The sequence below is a fragment of the Colias croceus genome, chromosome 4 (genome assembly GCF_905220415.1).
Source record: "Colias croceus chromosome 4, ilColCroc2.1".
In the NCBI taxonomy this organism is placed as follows: domain Eukaryota; kingdom Metazoa; phylum Arthropoda; class Insecta; order Lepidoptera; family Pieridae; genus Colias; species Colias croceus.
In genome coordinates, this window is record NC_059540.1 from 5969456 (window position 1) to 5984701 (window position 15246).

General features: G+C 34.7%; 1 protein-coding gene across 1 annotated transcript in view; it reads left to right on the forward strand.

Moving 5' to 3' along the window:
* LOC123691143 (guanylate cyclase 32E) overlaps positions 1-14519 on the forward strand; it is a 30298-nt gene extending 15779 nt beyond the window's left edge. Inside the window, exons 10-26 of the mRNA XM_045635391.1 lie at positions 773-890; positions 1461-1551; positions 3147-3323; positions 3867-4096; positions 5807-5911; positions 6212-6283; positions 6707-6878; positions 9868-10090; positions 10450-10584; positions 10747-10859; positions 11720-11871; positions 12123-12221; positions 12453-12597; positions 12801-12899; positions 13043-13295; positions 13458-13566; positions 13859-14519. Of these exons, the coding sequence (XP_045491347.1) occupies positions 773-890; positions 1461-1551; positions 3147-3323; positions 3867-4096; positions 5807-5911; positions 6212-6283; positions 6707-6878; positions 9868-10090; positions 10450-10584; positions 10747-10859; positions 11720-11871; positions 12123-12221; positions 12453-12597; positions 12801-12899; positions 13043-13295; positions 13458-13566; positions 13859-14038 (2473 nt within the window). The 3' untranslated portion in view covers positions 14039-14519. The remainder of the gene's footprint in view (positions 1-772; positions 891-1460; positions 1552-3146; positions 3324-3866; positions 4097-5806; positions 5912-6211; positions 6284-6706; positions 6879-9867; positions 10091-10449; positions 10585-10746; positions 10860-11719; positions 11872-12122; positions 12222-12452; positions 12598-12800; positions 12900-13042; positions 13296-13457; positions 13567-13858) is intronic.
* The last annotated feature ends 727 nt before the right edge of the window (positions 14520-15246 follow it).

Sequence of the window (15246 nt, forward strand, 5' to 3'; positions counted from 1 at the left end):
AGGAATAATTTTAGTTACTAAGATTTTCTTCTTTTACTTTCTTGCGCGCCAAGGCATTTTTTTTTAATTATATGTATTGAGTTTAGCTCTATCAAGAAGAAATTATCACGTGTATATTTAATTATTTTGTTTTAAGTTTGAGTGATCAGAAAATTTTAATACGGACAAATAAATATACTTTGAACATTAAGATCAAAATATAAAGATCAAATAATTTTACACCCGGTAACAGCCTCACAAAGTCTCATGGGCCGTGGTGATCGATTCATTAGGCGACCCAGATGGTTCTTTTACAAAAAATGGAATGGAAAACCTGTGGCTGGTACATACTACTATCTATATCCATCTATATACTATCGTTTTAATATGTTGGTTAATAAATCCTTTTATTTGTTTTTTATTCGTATAGAACTATAGAGTTTGTATACACATCAATTAAAATTTAATTGGTTACAATAAAATTTTAACGACGACATTATAAAGCTGTAAAGCATCTTTTTGTTACTAATCGGCTTACTTATTCTTGAGACCACAGCACAATTCATGTTTTAAGCTCATTAGGTATATCCTCATGAATACAAATCCGGGTGATTATCTCTTACAACGATTTAAATGTCAACCATGGCTAGATAATCTTTGCTAAAGAGAAACAACTATAGAACTAGAAGGTACATCACGGATATCTTTATAAAAAGTCATTTTAGTTATATTTGAAAAATGTCTTCTCTTTTATTTATTGGTGGTTCAACAAAATAATATTCAATCCATACAGATACAGCGTACATATGGATGAAAATGGAGATGCAGAGGGAAACTACACATTGCTCTCCGTGGATCCAACCCGACCCCCAGGACTTTACCCCCTTGGAGTATTTCACAAATTAGCCCCGGTAAGTAATCCATCGAATACGTTATAATATTATGTACGTATGGAAAAAAAAACGCCAATTTTATAGAATCCCTTATTAATATTTTGTAAATTTTTCCTTTAATGTTAATTCAAGAGATAAGATGTTCATGCCATCGAGAAAATTCTCTAAACGTACTTGAAATGTTTATTAGTCATTATGTGTAAAGTACGAGTAATTGACGACCTATAAACGGCGTGCATAATCTAAATAAACACTTTGCGTGATACTAAAATCAACATCGGTAATGTAAGCGAAGTTTTAACGCTCATGTGAATAAATAATGTATCCAAATCAAATTTCAACGTTTTAGGTCAAAGCCATATGTTTTTAATCTTGATTGTATGTATTTACAAATATAATTAATAAAGCAATAAAATATTTCATCTTTGCAATAAATACACTTTAAAGGGAATGTGCGAAAATAGGCATTCTTTCGTTGAAAGGAATGTGAACTAGCCAGCGCTATATTAAAAGTTTCCACATTATTGTACACTAAGTAAATGTTTGAGAGCGCTAAAATTTTATACAATTATGTTACACTTTGAACAGGAATTACGACTCCTGAGAGATATTAAATGGCCAGGAGGACGCGTGCCGCTCTCAGAACCTCCGTGCGGATTTCGAGGCGAAAAATGCGTTAGTAAGTATAACTTTGTTATGCTAATTATTCTGACATAACTATTGTGTATCTTTAAAAGCCTATACCGCTGAAAGTAGTTAACTAAATGGGTATAGTGTGTTAGCGGCTAATAGAATCAACGGGACCGGAATACATTAGGCGGTCCAATTTTGTTAGAAGTAAAAAAGTAATGCTTAGCTGGAGGTCGGGCGGCATTAAGCGCAAAGCTTGTAAGCGAGAGTGAGGGGTGGGTCGTAAAGCGTAATGTGTGGACAAGCAATGCTGAGCAGCGACCATTGTCCGCACGACTCCCGCTGCGTCGCCGCTCTCGATCCGCAACACTTTCAATGCTTTACAACTTTAACTACTTGTTCTTTCTAGCAGACGTATTATTTTGTTTTTTAATTGCAATATCGTGAAGGTTATACATTTTATTATACATATTATGATGTGGCAATAGTTTAGTGAAGTTACCTACAACGAATTTGATTCTGTTCTGGAGGCGTCGAGGATTTTAATCAGATGAAACATTCACCTTTTTTTTTCATTAAATATGAATAAGTATATTTTTTTTACCACTAAACTTTTACCACTAAAATTATGACGCAAATAGATTCAGTAAAAGGAAAATCTTGTCTATATAATATCAACACAGTCAATCTTTTAACCTTTAATCAAATAATATCCTAGCCTTATACCTATATGAGACGCATTGACGGATTTAAAATAATTGAGAACCCTAATACCCTTTCAGACGATATTATCTAGTGTATGTATTTCATACAAGATATAGAATATCTGTTTGTTATTTCTGTTATATAAATGACGAAAGACTTGAGAGAAAATGCGATACGTCTACAGTGGCTTAATTTTATTCGAAAATGCTTTGAACTTTCGAGTGTCTTTTATTGAAGCAATCATTTTTAAGACGATTTTCACTTTCTATATAAAAGTTTCTTTTTGATGTTTATAATTTTATGAATTTTAAAAATATGTCCATCCATATTTGTTACATTTTTTTTTTGATAGTTCTACCATACAAATTGTAATGTTTAAGTTTCATAATGTTGATTTTGTTCATGGTTTAAAAGAAAAAAGTAAAAACACTTTTATATAAGTAGGTACAATTTACAGCTAGCTAGCAGGAAAATCTTATACTATTCTCGGCGTTTCAAAGACGGGATTTCGTACAAATCGTACAGCTTTCGCTTTTCCAATTAAAAGCGTCGAATTCGACTGGTCCCAACTTTAAGAGATTCCAATTCGAATCCCGTCTGGGCTACGTACATACAAATTGAATAGAAACGTTTACAACGAAGCCTAAGTGCTTCGGGTCTAATATTTCGTTGCTTCGATTTCTTAAAATGTTTTGCGATAGAATTACCTATTCTCTATTGTTAATGTATGTAATGTGAAAAAATAAGAAGGCAAACAATGTATTACTTTGTTCAATTGTTAAGATAGTATCAAATTAATCGAATACGAATCCATTAGTTTATTTCATGAGAAGTCCTAAAATAAGACAAACTTTACAATTTCTACAAAAACAATTATTAATCTACAATTACTTCGTGTTTTATTAAGAAAATTAATGTAAACATGGTCTCTCCGTATAGGTCATATTGGTGCTTGGGCGTTAGGAGCCTCTGGTGGCACCTTAGTACTGTTAGCGCTAGCTGCACTAGCTTTATACCGCGGTTGGCGATATGAGCAGGAACTCGATTCTCTATTGTGGAAAATCGATTTTAGAGACCTCCACCTACCAGATGACGAACAGCGCGCCAACAAACTGAGTAGGTAAACGGAATTTATATATGTTGTTTGCATGTTTGTGCTTCTATGTTTTTCTACTACCTAAATAAAGAATATTCTGCTTTAACCCCATCAACAAAAATACTACTTCACATTGTAATTTTCTTACAAATTTTGCACGGCATGATACAATATTAGGAGCTGAAAAGTAGAATACACAATAGTAGTAGATATCATACAATTTATTAGAGTGTAGAGTCGAGCTTTTTAACAACTTTAACAATTCAACAATCGCACTATCATTTACTAGAAATGAATAACAAGTTTTTGCTTTTTGGGTTTGAACAACATTAAAATGTGATAAATAATGCAATACGTCAAGATTTAATTTTTCCATATCCTCTCTTTACAACAAAGATATCATCATAATAGTCAATTAGCCTTTCATTGGTCCCTTGGGTTGTACTAATGACATACCTACCTAGTTCGGTAAATCAAAATTGACTGTCCAAGGTGACGTTACAAGTTGGTCAGAGCTGATTTTTCCCAGGACAAGTTGGTCAGAGCTGATTTTTTCCAGCAAGATAGCAGCGCGGGGTTGAACACGAACTCAAGCAATGCGATCTGTGAGAAGGGCAGTACAGGCGGCGCTCGGTCCAGCCAGGTCTCTCTCAGCTCGAACCCGGACCTAGACTTTAGATATTCCGCCATTTTCACTGAAGTCGCCTTCTATAGAGGACGGCTACTTGCTGTGAAGCGCGTACGACGACACCATATTGATATCAATCGGGAGATCAAGAAGGAACTTAAAATTGTGAGTTTATGATGTTCAACTTGTTTATTTGGAGATTTTTTGTTTGGTTGTAATTTATTGTAATCTAACTCAAAAACTTCTTTCTCCATAATTTATCGCTCAATATCAGTCGAGCCGATTCGAAGGTATATATGTATTTATTCGTCTATTGTTAGGTACTTGTGTTTAATAAAATTTTAATAAATCTTTATGAGTAAATACAGACAGAAATAAGCATCCATTTCTTTTTCTGTGGCATCTTGAGCTAATAAAATGACATACGAGCAAACCCCGAGTTAATCATACAGATTCACAAATAAGCCAACCGTGAAAAAAGGTTTATCTATACGAAAGCTTCACCGAAGCGCGAACGACGAAATCCTTACAATAGTCTGCTATAAACGAGACTAATAGGAGAGGATAAATCATAGTAATGATTATGTACAACTTTCACGCCTCAGGTAGAATACGGCACATGTATTTCTATGATTAATTGGCAAAAATAGTGCCGCTATTAGCACCGGCAGTGTTGATTAAATAGCGCGGATAACTTGCGACTACGTGATTTATGTCATCATTTATTATTTCGTGATTATTTCCTTTGTTTTTATAAGAAACAGAACACATAATAGACGTTTGTTTTGAATTTGTTTGTGAATAGTATTTATTCGAAATGAAAAGCTTTTGAAATTAGCGGAGACATCGACCCCGGCTCTATTGTCACCAGATAAACTTAATTTTAATTCACTGAAAATACGGCGTGCTCTTTTTGTTGTCCAAGGGAACATTTTTTAGATTTTCTTCTGGTGTTTAATATTAAACAACAAACTTAGATAAATATTGAAAAAATGAAAAAAAAAAATGAAAAATTATTTATTTTCAGCAAAACACAGGTAGGTAACAAAACCAATTTAACAATACATAAAGAAAGTTGCTGTTTCTTATTTATACATTTATAGTTGTTAACTATAGCTCCCACACAGAGAACTTGTGTCGTGGGGGCTGGTACGATTATAAAAAAAGGATTTGCTCGTGGTACCGTTATTGTTATAATAATACTCATATAATATTAACCTATTATATGAGTCAGTTCACCGTATTTTTAGGTGATATAGTTAAGGAACTTTATATCACCTACAAATAAGCATCTAGTTAGGTACTACCTACCTAATAACTAAGTTAGTATATTATTATTAGAAACAATTTCATTTAGGTAAAATATAAGGAAGACATTCAAACACTACCTGCTATTGATTCTGTAATTGATACGTTTAGGTGCGATTTTCCTGGTCTAGTAGGTAGATATTATAGGTAATATATCATGGCTAAAGAAAACGAAAATAACTCTGATTTATCCAGGTGTGGCATCTTATTGCATTTATCAACTTGTTATTTATCGTAATTTTTACTTTGATTAAGTTATTGCTCGCCTGATCAAGTATAGTTTGTTCAAAAGTGCGTGAATGTGACAAGCCAACTTTCGCATTCAATAAAAATGTTTAGTGATATGTCGTTTCTCTAACTAACTAATTCTTCACTGGACTAAATTTAATCCCGATAGTAGAATCCGATAATTATTAATTCTGGTAGAGTCTTCGGTAATGTCTCCACATTATCGAAACTATATTCGAGCTCAACCGATAACTCATCTGGGAACTAACCTTGAATTAGCATACACCCACAACTAACATAGTTATAACAATGTAAGGTATAATTAATTTACTGCCACAGATGCGGGATTTGCAACATGACAATGTGAATGGGTTCGTGGGCGCGTGTATCGAACCGCCCAATGTGTGTGCTCTTTCTGAATACTGTACGAGAGGGAGCCTTAAAGTAAGTGCTGATGACATGTCACAGTTATATTAACTTTTATATAAGTTTTGTATTTTTATTTAATAACATTACTTTCATAGGTCAGTACCTACGTTATTATAGTCACAGATATATAACGTAGGTACTTCATATAACTATGCTATATGAAGGTAGAGCTTTAAATAACGACTCTACTATTATTAAATCCTTTCTGATTTTCCATCTCCGCATTTTGATTCGACTTATTATTTATTTATAATGTATTTACCAACCAAACAAAATGTTACAAAACTATTTCTTCAATGTTATTTTTTTTTTCAGGATATACTCGAAAACGAGGACATAAAATTGGATAATATGTTTATAGCGTCACTTGTCGGTGATATTATCAGGGTATGAAAAATGAGTAATTACTTTTATGACAACTTTTGACTGCTCTGCTACGATTTTCGTAATAACTTCGCCTTAAACAAACTTCAAGCTTTAAAGACTTTGCATACCTACCTAGTTTCAGAGTATTCAATCCAATTTAACTTTTCATTTAAATTCCTTGAAAATTCTATCTGGTATTAAAGAGTCTACTTTACACATACCTATCTAATATTTGATTGTACCAAATTACCAATTATATTTACATAATCAATTAACATTTAGTTCGGGTTACGAAATATAATAGGCCTACAAAAATTGTGCAAATTGATAATCATATTCGTACAAAATTGCGAATGTTTATAACCCATAAAAGTCAGAATTAACTTATTACTCAATTTGTTTTATTTTTAAACAAAATATAGACTTGGTATTTCTATTCCCAAGGGCATGATATTCATCCACGAGTCACCTCTCCAGTACCACGGCTCGCTCCGACCGTCCAACTGTTTAGTGGACGCCCGATGGGTCGTAAAGTTGGCGGACTTTGGTCTGCGGGAGTTCAGACGTGGGGAACTGCCACCGTCTGACCCTAATGCTTTGAGATCCCATATTGAAAGTAAGTATGGGTTGGTGTTTATCCACAACAGAGTTTACGCCTGTCGTTTGTTGTTGGATGATAATCAGCTGTCTGTATAGAAGTCTGAAGAATCATAAGTAGACTGGAATCTGGATCTCTAGGACACTTGTCAAAAATTACTCGGCAGAATATTCATGAAATTCTCGACAAGGAATATGTGACTATATTATGTACTTGAATAATTTACTGAAAACTGCTGACATTAACATAATTCTACTGAAATCTGCGTAGGTATCTTGTAATATTGAACTCTTCGCAATGTAAGATGTAAAACATAATATAGCAATGCTTTCGGGAATCAATCCAGCCCAAATTCCGCTATAAATCTGTATTTATAGCTATTTTATCAGAACTTTCTCATTTACGTTTTACGATCCTTAAAGAATATTACTTCCCAGTAGCTCCGTCCCAATTTTTTGCTCACTTTATGTATGTCGGAGATTACTTACCACATCCAAGCCATAAAATATTTTATAATAAATCTTAATATATTACTATTTTATGAAGCCACTTTTAGTGTGCATCTTGATACGGTAACAGAATGCCTAACATAAAATGGGCTATAAAATTCTTTCCCATTGTAGCACTCATTCTATTTTTTCAGTTACAAAGTACTCATAATGTTCTCCGAATCCACAATTAACAATTCGAATAAAAGATTTTGTACTTTCATAGAAAATAACATTCCAAAGAAAATAAAAATGTAAATAGAGGGATGGATTTTCTCACAACCGCGCTATATTTGAGAAGGTTCCCTTCCAACTTTCAGTAGTGTTTACCCAATAACACTTTGTAAATATTTGCTAAGCTGTGATTCCGGGAATCTTTACTTTATATAGTAGCGCTTTAGGAATATTACATAGTAAATAGGGAATTTTCTTATTGGTTGAAATGTTTTGAATATTATTTTGTTGGCTCTTTTATAGCGATATTTATCATTATCACTTAGATTAAAAGACAGCTTGAAAAGAGTAGGTACCGTACTATAATTAAATTCACTGTATATAATCATCATGTACTATTTTTTTAAGTTACGTACCTATATACAGTGGTGGTCATATAATTAAGAACGCTGATACAAAGGGAAGATTTTTTCAGACTAAGATGCATAACTAATTTCATGTAATTATTTTTATTTTGCTCGATATAGAAATACTTTTCCAATTAATCACTGTATTCATTAATACACGTGATTAGCCTGAAAATTAATACACAAACTTTTTACACTACTTCTAAACATAGTATTCCTATTTACTGGCTGGTCACGTAATTAAGAACGCTAAATAGTTTATACTTTTATTCAAATTTAAATAGTGAACACTCGACTCGATTTGTGGTTGTAGGTTACTGTTTGTATAATTCTGGCGCCATAAAGTGATGCAAAAGATTAAAAGTGATTACTTCTTATTAAAAAAATAAAAGTTGTGATAAATCTACTAGGGAAGTTAAAAAATTCTTCGCGGGAAGAATTAGTCTTATAAAAATATAACTGATCATCTGCAATGTTCAAAAACTATGGTTTTCCACGCCATAAGACATTTTGATACGTATTAAACAACTTCGGATGTCCCACGTATGCCAAGACAGAGAAAAACAACTCCTCGAGATGACCTAAACATCGTCCGTATGGCGAAACAAAATCCTGTTAAGGGGTCCAATGAGCTGAGAAAAGAATATTTCGGGGAAAATAACCCTTCAGCAATCTCAGCACGCACTATTCGAAGACGTTTGGTAGAAGAAAAATTGCATGGTCGGATAGCAAGAAAAGTACCCATGTTGAAACTTTGTCACAGGCAAGCCCGGCTTAGATTTGCAAGAAAATATGAACACTGGACTGTGCGAAATTGGAAAAATGTACTTTTGTCTGACGAAATGAAAATAAACAAAGTATGTTCCGATGGAAAACGTTATCTTCGACGTCCTCCGAATACAGAATTCGACCCTAAGTACACGAAAGTTACATTAAAGCAAGGTGGTGGAAATGTGAAAATTTGGGGGTGCTTTTCTGGACATGGTGTTGGACCTGTAAAGTTGATAGAAGGTAACATGGATCAATTCCAATATAAAAATATACTGGAAGAAACAATGCTACCTTATGCTGAAGAAGTTCTACCGGTTATTTGGACATTCCAGCATGACAATGACCGAGCACACTGCCCACACTGTAAAGGAATTTCTAACAGCGCCGTCCGTTTCTGTTTTGGACTGGCCAGCTAACAGCTCTGACCTAAACCCAATAGAGAATCTGTGGTTCGAAGTAAAGAAAAAGGTTTCAAATACACAGTGTCGAACTTTAATAGAGCTGTACGACGTTTTTTTAGAAGAATGGAACTCTATTTCTTTAGCAAAATGTCAAAAATAAATAGAGTCAATGCCTCGCCGGTGTAAAGCAGTAATAAAAAGCCGTGGACATGCTATTAAATATTATTTTTAGTTAAAAATGTATTAACTTGCTTTATAAATTTTTCGCGCAACATAATATTATTGTAAATTTTTAAATGAAAGTGTCATACAAAACAATTTCCGAGCAGATAAATTAATCGTTCTTAATTATTTGTCCAGCTTCACTGTTATTTGAATGTGTTGCTTTGGTAAAATAAATTATTTTTGAAAAAAAATTGTTGGCGATTTTATTATTTATTCTTAAACTCAGTTGCTCTATTAATGTGGCTATTTTATGACATAACTAGTTGCTTCTCAGAAGGTGCACATCTCTGTGTATGACATTATTTAAATAAAAATTTCTAGTACCTACTTCAAATCGTTATGTGACCACAACTATATGTATAGTTAGATAGTAGCTGTATATGCGCTTTTTATAAAATACGCTTACTCAGATTATGATTTCTGAAAAAAATTCAATGTTTTACAAATCACAATATAATTTTAATGATAGACCTATCCTACCTAGAACGAAAGTGTCAGAGATACAATTCTTATAAACGTAACCTACTTAACAAATGACCAGGCCTCGTCTACCTATCCCCCGAGCTGCTCCGCTCAGCGGGCTGGGGCAAGGACTCCTTCCCCACATCGCTCGAAGTCCGCAGCGGTTCCCCCGCGGCCGACGTGTACGCGTTCGCACTGTTACTATACGAGCTGCACACGCGGCAGGGCCCGTTCGGCGCGCACGCGGCCGCGCCGCCCGCGCTGCTGCGCCGCCTCGCGCACCCGCACCCCGCGCCTTACAGGTAGGTACGTGTCTCCTGTGTACTTGCGATATTTTGTTTCAGCTTTTGGTACGAGAAACGGTCTGGTGGATAGTATTTGGTGACTATTTTGATTCGGCTTTCGATATGTGGATGTTATTAAATAATAGTGATGTTAAGATTTGTTTAGAATTAAATTTTGACGCTCCTCTAGATATAGATAACAAAATACATAATATAATCCTATTGGCGTAAAGATGTAAATCCTAATAGGTAATTCAAACGCAAGACTTCTCTTACGAATTTATAAGAAACGTAGGTATTTATCGATATTATATCGCAGATTTATTGAATATATAGGTTGTACTATGTACTTTTACCAAGCTATTACAAACACGCAGGCCGCCGCTAGAAGCTCTAGCGGACCGCTTCGACTGCGTGCGCGAGTGCTGCGCTGAGTGCTGGGTGGAGGACGCGGCCGCACGACCCGACTTCAAGGCTATAAGGACTCGTTTGCGACCGCTTAGGAAGGGCATGTACGTTTCGGATATTTTTCGTAGTTATAAAATTTACATTATTATTTGAATGAAAATGACGAGAATAATTTCTTAAAATAAAACAATTGTTGACAAAAAAAAATTTCACCTTCTTCAGTTGCAGCTGGTACACCCTATTTGAAATGATCAATCTGCTTTCAGGAAACCAAATATATTTGATAATATGATAGCAATGATGGAAAAGTATGCTAATAATTTAGAGGCTCTCGTCGATGAAAGGACTGATCAATTGCAAGAAGAGAAGAAGAAAACAGGTAAGGAAGTTGTTTTCATTATGAATTATATATCTATGTATTGCATTTGCATAATCATACACCCTTAGCATACACCATAAAAAAATTTAACCTAGTTAACTAGTTACTTCCATTTGATAAAATATTTTTTGCAAAAAGAATTAACATATGCATTAAAATACGATAACGATATTACTAATTGCATCAATTTAAATTAAAACAAGGATATTTCCCCATTTCATCGAGAACATTTAGCTTTCGCAATAGAATATATTTGCATATAATATCATGTATGACAGCTACTCAAGTTTCGGTCACGATCAACTACATTTGGATATTGGTCCACTAACCCACTGTTCGTATCAAATGAATCCAAATTCGTAGTCACGAATACTATTCCGTTACGTAAACTGCGTCTTAGCCGAATATATGTTTAAGGAGATATGTATTACAGAACATTTTTATAAAAGGATACGTTCTATACAAACTTAAGTATATACAATATACATAGAATTTTTGGAACTTGCTCCATAATACTGGGGCGTAATTTGACCAGAAAAAAGTAGAAACTGAATATAAATGATAAAGTTGAAAGAGGTGATGATTTATAGAGGTTAAACTTGATAGGCTTGATGCTTCCCATTTGAAAAATTACATGCTGTACTGAAGCTGTATAGTGTATAGTCGGTCTCTTCGTGTACACTGATAAATATGGTACCTACAAGTTATCTAAATAGAGATGCTAATAATTTATTTGCGAAGTCAGTTATTTTTTACATGTAAATGTAACAACAATGCAGATGCACAATCCCTATATTTTTTCTTACTTATCACTGTTATATTTGGTTCATTATCTCATAAAGATCGTTAATATTTTCCAGAGGCCCTGTTAGAAGAAATGTTACCAGCCCCAGTGGCAGAACAGTTAAAGCGAGGGAAGCGCGTGTTGCCTGAAAACTACGATTCAGTCACGATATACTTCAGTGATATCGTTGGATTTACTGCTATGTCCGCTGAAAGCACGCCACTTCAGGTATGTAACATTCGTAATCTATTATCGATTTCGTATTGTTAGAAAGTGTTACCTGACAGTTAAAGATTGGTTGTATCGCTCTACACTCCATGTTTAGAAGACAGTTTCATAGACTATACCAAATTACACTTTAATGAAATCAAATTACAATGGCTCTTTTAAATTCTAACAAGTTATTTTAATAACTATAACTTATAAGATCAGCGAACAGGATGAATTTAATTGATTTATTAACATGAAACTTTTTTCAGGTTGTCGATTTTTTAAACGATCTCTACACGTGTTTCGACTCCATTTTAGAAAATTTCGATGTTTACAAAGTAGAAACAATTGGCGATGCGTACATGGTGGTAAGTATTACCTACGACGATATACGTTAACCGACTTAAAATTTTCTACCCTTGCTCGGATTTATCCGCGTATGAAATCGCAAGTAACAGTTGGTTATGAAATATATTATTTATGGAGGCTCAAAACGGATACACAGAAAGCGCATCTCCTATACGAACTTCACAGCTGTCTGTATGATCAGAGCTCTTCTATAAAAAGGACCATCAATTAAAAGTGTTATATCTATACAGGTATCAGGACTACCAATAAGAAATGGTATATTACACGCGGGCGAAATCGCATCAATGGCGCTTGCGCTGCTGGCGGCCACGCGGGCCTTTCGGGTGCGACATCGTCCTGAGCATCGCTTGTTGTTGCGTGTTGGAATACACTCTGGTATGTTTGACTATCGGTATCGGTGGTGATACCGGTATTGGGTTATGGATATCGTTTTGAATATCGGTTTAATTTATCAGTTGTGGTTGATACATAAACAATATGTATGTTTGAGGTGGATAAGTAATTATTACACTAAAATGTAGAATGTTAAACGGTAGGGCTAAGATGAAATGGTTTAATAATGAAATGTAAATTTTCAGGACCTGTGTGTGCAGGAGTGGTAGGATTAAAAATGCCGCGATATTGCCTCTTCGGTGACACCGTTAACACTGCTAGTCGATTTGAATCTACGGGACTTCGTAAGTAAATCTTATCCATATGCCTACTTTAATTCAATTCCAAGTTTATTAAAAATGTAAAACATACATAAATGTTTTAGTTTGGGTGATTAACTCTTCTAATTACCAGAAGTATTTTATAACAATGAACCTTTTCAAACCAGCTCTCAAGATCCACTGCAGTTCCGCGTGCAAGATCCTCCTAGACCAGTTGGGAGGTTACATAGTAGAAGAGCGTGGTATAGTTGCCATGAAGGGCAAGCGGGATCAGGTCACGTACTGGGTGCGGGGTGAAGAGCCTGCAGCAGCGGCCAGTAGGACGAGGAGACGAGCGGCTACGAGAGATGTACCACCGCACTTGCCTAGAAGTTCCTTGAAGACACGTGGTTGGAAGAATCAAGTGGGCGGGTTGCATAGGTGCGTGCGTATTGAATTGGCTTATTATAATTAATCAGTCAATTGATGAGGTAACACGTGCACGAAACAAATGCAGAGTAATAAATACCAGCTGGTATGAAATGATCTAACTGCTAAATGGTTATGTATAGTTTAAAGATTGGTTGCTTTTTATTTTTTCAGATGTTGCAGTTTAGAATCTCCAAAGAAACTAAGATTTGCTTCGGGCAATCATTTAGAATCTCATACTGATAGTGTACTACATCATCGGAGTGATGAATATCTTATGGAAGTAAGTTATGAACCCAATATAATAAATATTGGGTTCAATGAGTGGACTTATGTTTTCCATATGTGAAAAATCCCAAAATAATAAAAAGCATTGCTTCTCTTTGATGCTACCATGTTACAAGGATAAAACGATGAGAATATTGTAAAATCAGCAATTCATGACAAAAAGTATCCCACATCGTTCTCCAATATCTATCCCCATTCCAAGTTTTATTAAATCGAATCAGAAAGACAGAATTATTTTCCTATCCATAATTAGTATACTTATGTCTAAAACTAAATCCACACTACAGGTAATCGGCGAGAACCGCGTATCAACACCGCGCGTACAGCAGCTAGAAGCGCCAAGTCTCCGGCAAGAGTACGCAAGCGTGTCCTGTCCCGCGATAGAACAGACCCGCGACTGCGACGTGCGCGTACTCGTCAACGGGCTCCACGACCCCGCCGCTGAACCACTACTCATAGACCAGTAGTGTGCCCTTAGACCGGCTACTCACGTGCAGTACGATTCACGAAAGATGACCACAAATGGCGGCCGTCCGCGCACATACACACATGAAGACTTTTTTTATATTTTAATTGACTCGAAGACAAAATAATATTTTAATGTTGGTTAAATCATTTATTTTTTATTTATTTAAAATTAAATCCGCCCGCGCCTCACCTCGCACCTCCAAAGTGACCTAAAATATGCCTTCTGCGCCGTGGTCACTTTCGTGAATCTTACTGTACCTGCAGCAGGGGCAATATTGGAATTGGAATTGGCTCCTTTATTGTGATGTGTATAGGGTTAATTTAGAGAACAACTTAATTGCTCCAACCGCAGACCAACCGAGATTCTACCAATATCGGCCCTGCGGCAGGTACGTGAGCAGCCGGCATTAGTTCAATTGACACGAGGAACATGACAGCTTGAAGAAATTGTAGCTAATTTTGTTTTTATGATGCGTTTGGTAAAAAATTGTTGGAACACACTCTTAACTAAAAAACTGATGCTAAAATGTAACTCTTATTAAGTTATTAGGTTTCATTGTGGTTCATCTAAATTTAGAACACACTCAAATTTGAAGAATTATGTGTGTAGCTAAAATGCAACCGTTATTGCGTTATATAGTTGCGAATATGGCAAAAATTACTTAGAAACAACATGTAATTCGAAAAAAGTGTAGCTAAATTGTAACCATTGGTTTATAACGGCCGACATAGTTAATTAAAACCGCTATGGAACATGACATGATTTAAAGAAGAAATTGTAGCTTAAATTTAACTGTTATTACGTTCTAACAATATTTAGAATCTGTACTTAAATCTATATGTCGTGTTATGTAATTGTGATTTTATTGTATTAGTTTTAATTAAATTAATCGTTATTTTCTCAATTAAAAAAGTTACTAAATCAGCATCAAGATGTGTTGTGTATCCTACTTGTAAAAACCAGCAGCTTAGTTCCAAACAATAACTACTTAAACTATATTCGTCATAATTTTTAATGTTAATGTGAATTTGATAAAAAAATACTTTATATTTTATGTAATTTGGCATAGTTTAGAAACTTTTCAAAGCCCTATTAGTGTAATATGAAACCAAAACTAATTTGGTTTGCCTCATTTTGAATGTTCGAATTAAGTTTGTACTTATAATTTAACTTAAGATAATTTTAAGTAAGAATGTAAATGTATGC